General features: G+C 42.8%; 1 protein-coding gene across 1 annotated transcript in view; it reads right to left on the reverse strand.

The window, feature by feature from the left end:
- Positions 1-12999, reverse strand: part of ANKDD1B (ankyrin repeat and death domain containing 1B) — a 74397-nt gene that overhangs the window by 34140 nt on the left and 27258 nt on the right. Inside the window, 5 exon segments of the mRNA XM_086319063.1 lie at positions 166-264; positions 5287-5329; positions 5331-5375; positions 6097-6104; positions 6142-6240. Of these exon segments, the coding sequence (XP_086175189.1) occupies positions 166-264; positions 5287-5329; positions 5331-5375; positions 6097-6104; positions 6142-6240 (294 nt within the window).

Genomic DNA, 12999 nt, shown 5'->3' on the forward strand with positions numbered 1-12999 from the left:
ACTCAGTCTACAAAAGGAGTTGGTCAGCCCTCCCAGAAAGAATTCCTCCTTTGTGGTCACCTGTTCTTCCCTTCCCTCTCCCCAGCGTATCTGCAGGCAGCATCTTACGGCACACAGAGCCTCACAGAGCTGGGATCAAAGTCCATGTTATCGTAATAGACTCACTTCCATCTTCTGGTGCAGATCAACGTTCTCATTGAGAAGAAAGCTGACCAATGATGCATGGCCATTCCGAGTTGCTGTCTGCAAAGCACTGATATTGATCTGTAACAGACAGGTGGAGAGAGAAGGCAGGGAGGGATTTCCATTAGAATCCAGCACGCTTTCTGGTGTTCTTCTCATGGTTATCAATGAATACAATGAAACCGAATGACTCTTTTAAAGAGAAAATCCAATGTGTTTCTTATTATTGGGTGGGGGGTGCTCTTTGCTGCTTCTAGGTAAAGAGTCAGGTCCTAGGCATGCCTCAGGCAAATATGAGCTAAAGCCAGGAAGTACCAAGTGAACTGGGGCCAGGTCTTCTCTCTATATACCCTGCTAACCCTCTCCTTGAGCCAGAAGAAATGAACTTGCTGTTGGCCCCAGAAATGTCTCAACCCTCTTTCATTCTGTTTACTAGTAACTGTCCCCTTGCAGGTACCACCTCAAAACAGCATGAAAGTGTTAGTGGCTCAGCTGTGTCCAACTCTTTGCGATCCCACGGACTGTGGTTCACCAGGCTCTTCTGACCATGGAATTCTCCAGGCAAGAATACTGGAGTGGGTTGCCATTTCCTCCTCCAGGGGATATTCCTGACCCAGGGATCAAGCCCACGTCTCCTGTGTCTCCTGCTTTGCAGGGGGATTCTTTACCACTCGGCCACCTGGGAAGCCCCTGATTATCCCATCCTCTTGCAAAAGTCCTTGCAAGAAGAAAAGCTTAAAGATAATAGTGTATGGTTCTAAGCCGCTGTGCTTTGGGTTGGTTGGTTTTAAAGTGATAGGCAAGTGGAACAAATACTCACAGAACTGATACACACTCCAACCAATGGGAATCTAGCTTGAGCTGATACTAAATGCCTGAATGACCTTGAATAAATGGCCTCATAGAGGCTCAAGGATGGGCCTCTATGTCTTCCTCTGTGACAGTAACAGAACCACCTATATTATTAGTTTTCTATTGCTGCAAATAACAAATTACCACAAATGTAAGTGCCTTAAACAATACAGATGTATTATCTTACAGTTCTAGAGGTCAGAAGTCTGAAATGAGTCTCACTGAGTGAAGAGAAAGGCCTATAGGGAGGCTTTCAGGAGAATCCATTTCTTTGCCTTTTTCAGTCTGTGGAAGCCACACACACCCCTTGGCTCTCAGCCCCCTCCTTTACCTTCAAAGTCAGCAATGGGGTGCTCAGTCCTTCTCATGTTACATCCCTCTGACCTCCCTGCTGGCCTCATTGTTCTGCTTGAAAGGATCCTTGTGATTATATTAGGCTCACCTGGATAATCTCGTTGTAGGGTCAGATGATGATCAACCTTAATTCCCCTTCGCTCTGTAACTTCACAAACTTACAGGTTCCTAGGATCCTAATGTGGACCTCTTTGGGGGGCTGTTATTCTGGCAACCACAGCATCCTACCTCTTTTCCTGAAACCATCACAGTACTTGGGAAATACATGAGCTAGTAAAGGTGAGCAATGATCTTCAATATCATCTCAATAAAGCCACAAAAATTTATTGAGCACTTATTATGTATCAGACCCTATGTTAAATAGTGGGGGCGTGGATATGATTAGACTGACAATATCTCTGACATTACATTCCAGGAGGGGTGGACAATCGATACATAGATCGGTAGACTGGTAAATCAGTAAATCAACAGATTTAGAATAAATCCATCTATTAGATTCTAGATGTTATTAGAAGAATAATATCAGCTAGTGGTAATGAGCATGCTACAGTGAGAAGTGAAATAGTGTGACTGGATGATTATTTTCCAGTGAGTGATCAAGAAAACCTTCTTGGATTGGGTGACATCTAGACTGAGATCAGAATGGTAGGAAATGCCCCCTAGTGGAAGGATGTGATGCAGAAACAGGTTTGTAAAGAGCCCAAAGCCAGGAACCCAAAGAGCTGTAGGGGCCTGTGGCATCTCATCCACGAGACACAAGAGGCACAGAGTGTATGACCTTCAGACTTTTTAAGCACCAAAGAAATATTTGAAATCTTAACAACAACAACAACAACAAAAAACAGTTGGTTCCAAATGCCAAAAGAAAACCACCAAATTGAAGTGAATAAATATTTAATCAACATAGTCATACATCATTGATTGTTAAATGCAATATTCATAAAGTATTCAAACACTGTAAACAATTTGCAGGTTAAATTTTTTCACCTCCCTCAAATTTTCAAGTATGAGCAGAGTTCTAAGAAATCAATCATAAATTCAATTGAGTTCAGTCGCTCAGTCGTGTCCAACTCTTTGCGACCCCATGAATTGCAGCATACCAGGCCTCCCTGTCCATCACCAACTCCCAGAGTTCACTCAAACTCACATCCATTGAGTTGGTGATGCCATCCAATGATCTCATCCTCTGTTGTCCCTTCTCCTCCTGCCCCCAATCCCTCCCAGCATCAGAGTCTTTTCCAATGAGTCAGCTCTTCGCATGAGGTGGCCAAAGTATTGGAGTTTCAGCTTCAGCATCATTCCCTCCAAAGAAATTCCAGGGCTGATATCCTTCAGAATGGACTGGTTGGATCTCCTTGCAGTCCAAGGGATTCTCAAGAGTCTCCTCCAACACCAGAATTCAAAAGCATCAATTCTTTGGCGCTCAGCCTTCTTCACAGTCCAACTCTCACATCCATACATGACCACAGGAAAAACCATAGCCTTGACTAGATGGACCTTTGTTGGCAAAGTAATGTCTCTGCTTTTCAATATGCTATCTAGGTTGATCATAACTTTTCTTCCAAGGAGTAACAGTCTTTTAATTTCATGGCTGCAGTCACCATTTGCAGTGATTACTTCCTTACTTCCATAATAAAGAAAAACTGAACAAAACCTAAATGGCCAGGAGCTAAAGAAGGATTAAAGGCATTTTGGGAAGACCCTAAAAATATGCATGCATCGGAACACAAAACTCAAAGGAAAACATATCAGATGTTTATAAGATAATCCTTTCAGTGTAGAGAAAATATGAAAATTGCTATTTATGTTTATTTTTATCTCAATCTTTAAAATTTATATTTCTGGCATATGTTTTATAATATATTGATTTAATGATAAATGTACCTGTGATAAGGCATATGCTCACATTTTCTTTACTGATATGAGTTTGCTACCTAGAATGTTTGGAGAGCACCACACTCAAGCGTAGTCCCATGAGTCACTCCATGGTCTGGCAAGGGCCTATGTCAGAAAACAGAGGCAGCCCAAGACTGTATGTACCTTATGGGCTTCATCCAAAGGATTAATAGTATCACTAGACACTTTGTGCAAATAAAATCTATCACAGTCTACAAGTACAGTTTGTTAGACTTAAAGACTTTTCTTCAATGTGCCCTGACTCAAAAATAGCTAAAATGTGGATTAAATCCAGGTGCACACATTCCAGTGGTAAAGTATTAGAATAGAAAAGGGCCAGCATGACTAAGACTTTAAATCCTATGACTATAGGACTGGATCTCTATATTTGTGAAGGCCAATCAGGGCTAAGATTTTTGCTGGGTGAATCCAGTTTTCCTAGAGTTTCTCACGCATCATTCATAACTTTTATTCAAGAAGATCACATTCCTAGGATCTTCATAAAGTTAAAGCACTTCAATCTGATCATCACTACTATGAAGTCCAAGAGGACTCAAATCACCTGGATCTCCAAACAGCCAGCTCCAAAGGCGTGGACCCAGAGGTTAAAAAGTGACCTCCCAGAGCAGATGACTCACGGTCTGCCTCCGCAGCCGCAGCCTCTCCGCTGAACCCAGGCCTGCTTTCTATCTGCCCGCTCCCCTCACCTGAGTTATCCCCTCCCACAGAGTCTCAGGGAGAGCCCGCCCACTCCCTGGCGACTGAGGCGCTCCCCCTCCTCCCCTCCTCTCACCCTCCACAGCTCAGGGATGGGCACCCCACCGTCCTGGGAGTGCAAGCCAGGGAGCTGCGGGGCAGAAAGTCTCCCCTCTCCCCAGCCCCTGCTCACAAGTCCTGTGACCTCTACCTCCTCCTCCCACCTCAGGCTGTGTGCTGCCCCTGAGAGTCTGCCCAAGAGCCCTTGCCCCTGTCATTTCGGGTCACCGGAAGGGACGCCCCGCCTCCAGCTTTCCAGGCCCCAGTCCTCCCTTCAGAGCACAGCGTCAGTGTCCTGCCCCGCCTGCGAGGGCTCCCGCTGCTCTGTGCCGCCTGAAACCCTCCCGGGTCTCTGCTCCCGGTAAGCGCGGCCTCCCATTGCTCCACCCCAGCCGTCCTCAGGTTCGGTGCTGTCGTTCCCAGTACTCACCGTGCTTTTTCATGCCTCAGTTCCCTCACTTGGGCTCCGTCTCCTGGTACCAGTGTTCACTAGAATGCCCAGAGCCACATAATATATCACCTCGTCTGTGTGAGGTATTTCTGAAACAGATTTTCCTTTGTGTTCCCATAGCACACTGCATATACATCTATTAGTGTATTTAACCCAATATAATATTTATTGTATGCCCATCTTGCCCTGTAGGCTTCCAGAATAAGAAAACACTCTACGTAGCAGGGTTCAGTCATGGTTCGGTCACTAAGTCATGTCTGACTCTTTGGGACCCCAAGCACTGTAGGCTCCTCTGTCCACCATCCCCCAGAGCTTACTCAAATTCAGGTCCATTGAGTCAGTGATGCTCTCTGCCTCATACTGTAACCATTATCCAGAGTACACATTAAATATTTTTTGGTGAGTAAGTGAATGGATTAACAAATGAACCGCTGTGAGTTCCTTTAAAGAAAAAGGGAGGAACCTTTCTGCATCACCTACCCTGTGGGCTTCCCTTATGGCTCAGCTGGTAAAGAACCCGCCTTCAATGCGGGGACTTGGGTTCAACCCCTGGGTTGGGAAGATCCCCTGAAGAAGGCAAAGGCTACCCACTCCAGTATTCTGGCCTGGAGAATCCATGGACTGTGTAGTCCATGGGGTCGCAAACAGTTGGACACGACTGAGCGACTTGCACTTCACTTTGCAGCCTGTGGCACAAACACTTTTGTTTGCCCCCCATTCCTTTCTCGAAAGCCGTTCTTCTCACTCTTCCTCCTCTGCACCGCATGCTCACCTGTATGAGCCCCCGCACATACCTCACTGATCTCATGTATTTCTGGTGACTGGGTGAGCAGCACTGGCCACAGGGCTGTGACCACGCTTTTCTGCGAGGTGCAGGGCAGCGCTCTCCCCCCCTAGAACAGAGACCCCCTCAGGAGAGCTTCCCAGGAACATGCCGCACCCACAGGCAGGGCTGCAGAATGGCTTCCAGGGGCAGGGGTCACACTGGATAAAGCTGTGGCTCCAGAACTGGCCATGTTTTCCATAGTTTTAAGTGAAATTCATACTTTTAAAGTTTTAAATTGAAAATACATAGCTGTTTGAATGTGAAGGAAACAAACCATCCATGTTTCTTTTTTTACCTTCGCTGCTAATCTGCTAGTAAAAAATGGAATAATGCAAGTAATTGTATATAACTTTTGGGAAGGCAAACTGTCGCAAGACTTCTGGGAGGTAGTTTTAGCAATATTATCCCGAAGGGTTTTACAGTGTGCGGCACTCTTTGACCCACACTTTCACATCTAGGAATTGCTCCTTAAAAAAAGCATCAAAGACATGCACAAGCCCATGGACATCCACTCGGTGTTTCCTTCCCTGGTCAGGTGGGACTGGAGTCCCCAGAAGATCTCAGGGCAAGAAAAGAGCAACTGGAGCTGACAGTAGAAAATTCCATGTAGTCCTCTGATTTCAGACATTTATGGAGCAAAATTGGTGATTTGGACAGTCCACTGAAAAAGTGGGTTGATTTCATTGGGATATCCCATGATCTTTCCGACTGTAGTAAGAAGTGAAGAACTCAACTGCTCACCAGAATGCCATTGCCAAATCTATACCTCAACTGCCACTTCCCTTTCTCTAGTCCTTGGTGAAAAAATAAAATTCCATCTCACCTTGTCCTTTTCTGCAGTATGCAGATTAAGGAAGAGAAGTGTTCCTATCATTTCGACATGGCCCCTCTCTGCCACCAAAAGAAATGGTTTTCTTCCCTTCTGAAAATCAGTCACAAATGCCAGTATTATTACACACTTATTAAACACACAAGACAACTGGCCAAGTGGGGAGCATTTTGAGGAGGGCAAGAAGGCCAAGGTGGTGATTCTGGTCATGGCATTCTGGGCTCTTCTTAGGGGCAGGTCATAACAACCTCTCTCACTTCAAACCAGATCCAGTTCTGAGTTTTCGCCCCAAACTCCATCAGCACAGAATCATTTTCACGGGGGCAGGGAGGTACGTTCAGACACGGCCTTTCCAAAGCGTCTGGGGAAGGCCCCGCCTCACAGCCAGACTACCTTCCCTTTCAAATGGAACATTTTTACCAACTTTCTGCATTTATGCAACAGGTCTTTCACTCAGCTATTTATTGAGAAGCTGATTTTGTGCCAGACCTCATCTGAGTCATTTGCATATCACTCAGTAAGCCTTGCCTTACTGATAAAAATGCTTGAAGCAGAAATTCTCCAGGGTTTAATATTTACATGACTCATTGAGACATGAAAGAAAGAAAGTGAAGTCACTCAGTCATGTCCGACTCTTTGCGACCCCATGGACTATAGCCTACCAGACTCCTCTGTCCATGGGATTTTCCAGGCAAGAATACTGGAGTGGGTTGCCATTTCCTTCTCCAGGAGATCTTCCCGACCCAGGGATTGAACCCGGGTCTTCTGCATTGTAGGCAGACACTTTACCATCTGAGCCACCAGGGAAGTCTTGACATGATAAGTCTTGTCTTGAGACATGACATTGTATCAACTGCTTCTTTTCAGGCCCTCCCTGCTTGTTAATGGGGCTTCCCTGGTGGCTCAGATGCCTGCTCATATACTTCTCTTTGACATTCACTAAGGATCAACAGGAAAACTCTTGAGAACAGGTCTGTATGATGTAGGATGGAGAAATTAGGAATTATCCAGAGAATACAGCTTAAGACAGATGTTTAGGTGTGATTTGTTAGGGAGGAAAGTTCAAGGGTAGAATCTTCTGATTATGGTAGTTTCTCCAAATCTTCACATTGCAAAGGAAGACTGCATTTTCGATAGCCAAAGCGTCATTTGGCTACTGAAAGAACGGTGAGACACCTATAGAAAAACTCAATTTTCTAACCTGAGATATTTAAAAGCAGGAAAACAAGTTGGGGTGGCCAAGTTGGTGGGCAGCAGAAGTATTTTCGTCAACTAAAGAAAACATTCACAAATTGGCCTGCTATGTTGTTAACCAAAAGCTTAGCAAGATGTTTGAAATGTTAAAAGCAAGACACAAGACTCTTTATAAGAAGTTCCCTGAATCTGAGATTTGTTATCTGATCTCCTGCTAATGTAAGATAATAAAAAGTAATGCTTACTGTTTGCTTGAGATAATAGCTCATGATTCTCCAACAACTCAAAGAAAAAGGAAGGAAAACTGCTAAAATAGTAAATGGCTTCCAGAAAAGTATGTATGGATCAGTCCTATGGGACTCTATACATGCCAGAGTAACAAACAGGCACCAAAAATTCACCTTATTTATATTTTTGAGCCAAATATGTTGCCAATTAGACCTATATCTCTAGCCCTTCAAAGTCTGAAATTCTGTCCTCATTGAATCACCAAGAAAGGACAAAGCAAAAAGACAGAGAATGCTTGGTGCCCACTTTTGCTGCTTGTGAGACTAGATCCATAATTGGAGATAAAGCTCTAGTCTTGAGCCACAAACTGGTGTTTAGTCAGTAAGTCATGGCCAACTCTGTTTGAATCCATGGACTATAGCCCACCAGGCTCCTCTATCCATGGGATTTCCCAGGCAATTATTGGAATAGGTTGCCATTTCTTCTCCAGGGGATCTTCCCCACCCAGGGTTCATCTCCTACTTGGCAGATGGATTCTTTACCACTGAGCCACCTGGGAAGCCCCATGAGCCATCAACAGCTTTTGGGAAATGACAGAATGATTGTGTCCAGCTTATACAAATACCTGCAGAGAGCGCCAACAAAGATCCATATAAACCAATCACAAAAAGAAAGATGAGAAACGCTGATTATATATTAGATGAAAACATTTAGTCACACATTCTTACAAATTAGTCACTCATTTATTCAACAACTGTTAACAATTATTAAGCATTTATATATATATGTATCTTAGATATTGTCCTAAGCAAAAGTGGCCAAGATAAAAGAATATGACACCCTATCCTCAAGAAGCTCAGAGTCCATTAAGGAAGATGAGCAAATATGCAAGTGATTGTAATGAAATGCAATAACCAAATTGGTGATATGTGGGGGTACGTAACTCAGTTTGAGTTTGTGCCTGTGGTTGGGGAGGCAGGTGATAAGAAATGGTGGCTAATGCCCTGAAACAGAAGAAAAGAAGTCACTGAACTCAGAGATGCCCAAAGTATGGTTTCTCCTCTGGCATTCACAATTCATCTGTAGTTCCTCCAAGTCCAGATGCAGCTTACCGATCAGGAATCATTTTTATCATAAGCAATGCTGCTTAGTAAGAGTTAATATTGTACTTTTGTTTGTAGAGACACAGAGCCAGAAAGTTAACTAAGGTTTAAATTCTCATGCAGAAAGGAAAGGTGATTTGTTAGCCCTTTATGCACAAAGGGCATGAATAACACGTGATGGTGTTCTGTCTGCGCGTGGACATTTGCTGCTTGTGTCTTTGCTTTTCCTTGGGAGAACCGCTCCCCTGCCCCTCTCCCTGCCAACACACACACACACACACAACCGTTAATTTAGCCCATTTACTGCTGTCAATGGCCAGGCTTTACCTGCCACGATCATATAACCCATGGTCACAGGAATTGGTTCAGGATTGGGCACATGTTTCAGGCAGGGCCAAACAGAATTATGGTGATTTATATATTTGATGATAAATATAAATATTTATATATTTGATGAATATTTGATGAGGGAGAAATTTTCTTTCTTATGAATCAAAATCCATAACACTATTCATAAGAATTTAGACTTGAGGCTGCTAGCAGCCATCCTTCCCACTACGTGGAGAGTATGCTTCTCAGTAATGCCCACAGAGGGACTTCCCTTGTCCAGTGGCTAAGACTCCATGCTCCCAGTGCAGGGAGCCCGGGTTCCATCTCTGGTCAGGGAACTAGACCCCACACACCGCAACTAAGAGTTCACATGCTGCAAGTAAAGATCTCACATACTGCAAATAAGACCCGGCACAGCCAAATAAACAAATACTTTTGTAAAAATGCCAACAGAAACAGCCAAGAGTTGGGCGGGAGCTGAATCTAGCCATGCCTGCAGCCAGCGAGATACACCCTCAAACTCTTTAGTTAGGAGTTCATAAACTACCTTCAATGTTTTTTCCAGATTAAACTGGATTTTTGTCACTCATAACAGAAAGAATTCTCACTAATACATATTTAGCAATCTGGGGAAAAACACTGCTGGAAATATTAGGAGTCTGTTCAACCTTAAAATGGCCTTACTATGTTATCCTTGGTTGCTACAAAGTCTTGCATTTCTGCATGGTTAAACAAAGTGACAGAGGACCCACCCACAGAGAAAGTCTAGTCTGATAAGTGGGAGGTTATCAAAGATAAAACATTTTTCCTCCCTAACAAAACAGCCATTGCTTCGAACTTTGGATGCTCTTTAAAAAATGTTATCATCAAAAACAAAAAAAAAAGTGAAAGCCAAATTACACAAAATAAGGACATTTAAAGTAGTCTGTATCTTATAAACGTATCAAAAGGTAGCATAAAGAAAGACCAGCTGACAGTAAAATGAGATACAAATCTTTTCTCCCATCTCTAGTACATATTCTAAGCAAAATAAGAAGTTTGAAAACGTGAGTTTTTTTTTAATATAGTTTATTGTGTCTACTTTCATATTTTTAACCACCCAACCCTTTTAAATTATGTTCGAATGGGCCTCTACCCAGTGCAGCTGTCTCCAAGAACGGAGACTGTCCTCACTGTAAGGCAGGGAGATTTTCTGCCTGGAGGACTGTGGAGCCTGGTGTCAGCACCTCAGGCTTCAGACCCCAGACAACCACAACTCAGTATCCTAAATCCCTTTCTTAATTAGCAAAAATGAGAAAGGTTCAGAATTTCTGTTCCTTTTTTTTTTTCCTGTGTTAGCTTAATGTGTACTTAACCTAATATGTCTTAATTCAATGCATTTAAATTGTTTGCACATGAATAAGTCTAAGGTGTTGCAGTTATTCATTAAAATTATTTTTCATTTTTAAGTTTACTGCAGGGTTATTTGCGGAGAAGGCAATGGCACTCCACTCCAGTACTCTTGCCTGGAAAATCCCATGGACGGAGGAGCCTGGTAGGCTGCAGTCCATGGGGTCGCGAAGAGTTGGACACGACTGAGCAACTTCACTTTCACTTTTTACTTTCATGCATTGGAGAAGGAAATGGCAACCCACTCCTTGCCTGGAGAATCCCAGGGACGGGGGAGCCTGGTGGGCTGCCGTCTACGGGGTAGCACAGAGTCGGACACGACTGAAGTGACTTAGCATCAGTAGCAGGGAAGCCTTGCGTGCTGCAGTCCATGGGATCACAAAGAGTCAGACATAACTGAGCAACTGAACAACAAAAAAATATATATATACACACATGTATAGTGATTCCCTTTACTGTAGGGTAGAAACTAATACAACATTGTAAAGCAATAAAAATTAAATAAAAATTTAAAAAGCAATAAAAATTAAAATAAATTAATAATATAACCAAGTTGGGTTTTCCAGTGGGCTGAAAGTCTGTGTCCCCTCCCACCAAGTTCATATGTTGAAACCCTAAACCCAGTGAGATGAATTAGGAGACAGGGATTTTGAGAGTAATTAGGCCATGAGGGTAGAGCCCTCACGGATGGGATTAGTGCCCTTATAAATAAGAGGAGGCCAGAGTGCTAGCTGGCTCTCTTTTCTGCCCTGTGAGGATACAAGAAGTCAACAGTCTGCAACCTGGAGGACGACCCTTACCAGAACCAGCCCCGTGCTGGCATCCTGACTCCGGACTTACAACCTCCCAAGCTGTGAGAAAGAAGTCTCAGCTGTCACCCGGTTTATAGTGTTTTGTCATAGCAGCCTAAGACAAATTTATCCCAGAAATGCAAAATTGGCTCAACATTTGGAAATCAATGTCACTCACCACATTAACAATTTAAAAGAAGAAAGCACATGATCATCCTAATAGATGCAGCAAAACTTAAGTAAACAGAGAGTATAAGCAAATACTCGATAAAAGTTATCTAATACTTAAAATAAACATCATATTCAATGCAGAAATATTTCAAAGCATTTCTTTAAGATCAGGCGTAAGAAAAAGAGGTCCACTATCATTTCTACTTCATATTATATAAGATCAATGTTGTATATGCTAACTGTTCAATAATAAAAGAGAAAAAAATATCAGAAAAGGAGTTTTAAAAAAATTATGTAGTTAGATAGTAAATTCAAATTATGAAAACTCCTCGGTGGTCCAGTGGTTAGGACTCCATGCTTTCACTGCCAAGGGCTGGGGCTTCGTCCCTGGTTGGGGAACTAAGATCTCACATGCCAGGCAGTATGGCCAAAAATAAATAACGTATTTAATTAAATAAATAAATTCACATCCCATAGGATTTTCTTTTTTTTTTTTAAGATTTTTTTTAATGTTGACCATTTTTTGTCTTTATTGAATTTGTTATAATATGGCTTCTGTTTTACCTTTTTTTTTTTTTTTTGCCATGAGGTATGTGGGATCTTAGCTTACGGCCAAGGATAGAAACCTGCATCCCTTCCTTGCATTGGCAGAAGTCTTAACCATGGGACCACCAGGGAAATCCCCAGTAGGAATTTTCATGGAAATCAGAAGGCTATTCTAAACATATTTGGAAGAACAAAGGATAGCCAAGTTACTCCTGAAAAGAAAACCAAAGAGAGGGATTAAGCCTACCACTTTCACGTCTTATTATAAATCCACAGGAATTAAGATGTGTGATATTAGCTCAGGGATAGATAAGTTGGACCCACGGAACAGAATGGAGAGCCCAGAGTGTTTACAACGTTGATTGTGGTAACGATTTCACGGGTCTATACTTAACTCCAGACTCATCAGGTTGTACACCTTAAACATGTGCAGCTTTTTGTAGGTCAATCACACCACAGTAGAGTGGTTTGAAGAAAAAAACAGTGAGCACAGAAACATTCCCACTCTTGCAAGGAAAGCTGATGTCTGTCAGAGCTGTCACTGCAGATCAGTGGGGAAGAGACAGCAATAAATAAACAGTGCTGGGTGATTGTCGGAAATAAAAGTGACCCGCACTTCACACCATATAAGTCCCTCACATACAAATGAGTTCCATTCTGAGAGCACATTCGTTTAAGTCCAGTTTGTTCATAAGTCCCGCAAAGTTAGCCTAGGTACCCAATAACACAGTTGGCTATATAGTACTGTACAACTGAAGTGACTTAGCAGCAGCAGTAGCATATAGGTTTATAACATTTTCCACATGAATAATACATAACAAAACAAAAAATAAAGAAAACATTTTTAATCTCACAGTTTAGTACCATGAAAAGTATGCTAGTTTCGGCTACATCACCACTGCTGTTACCTTTGCTTCCGGACATCCTGGGCTGAAATAAAGCTACTGTACTACTGTACTCTACATAGCACTATTCAGTAAGGTACACAAAAGCACAACCATTTGTAGCGGATGCACACACATGACAATGTACGCCAGACACGTGAGTCAGTGTATGTGACTGGACATGTGAAACACACATTTGCCTCTTTGAAAGCTCAC

The sequence above is a fragment of the Bos grunniens genome, chromosome 10 (genome assembly GCF_055505025.1).
Source record: "Bos grunniens cultivar Pamir isolate PY7600 chromosome 10, Bosgru_T2T1.0, whole genome shotgun sequence".
NCBI classification, from domain to species: domain Eukaryota; kingdom Metazoa; phylum Chordata; class Mammalia; order Artiodactyla; family Bovidae; genus Bos; species Bos grunniens.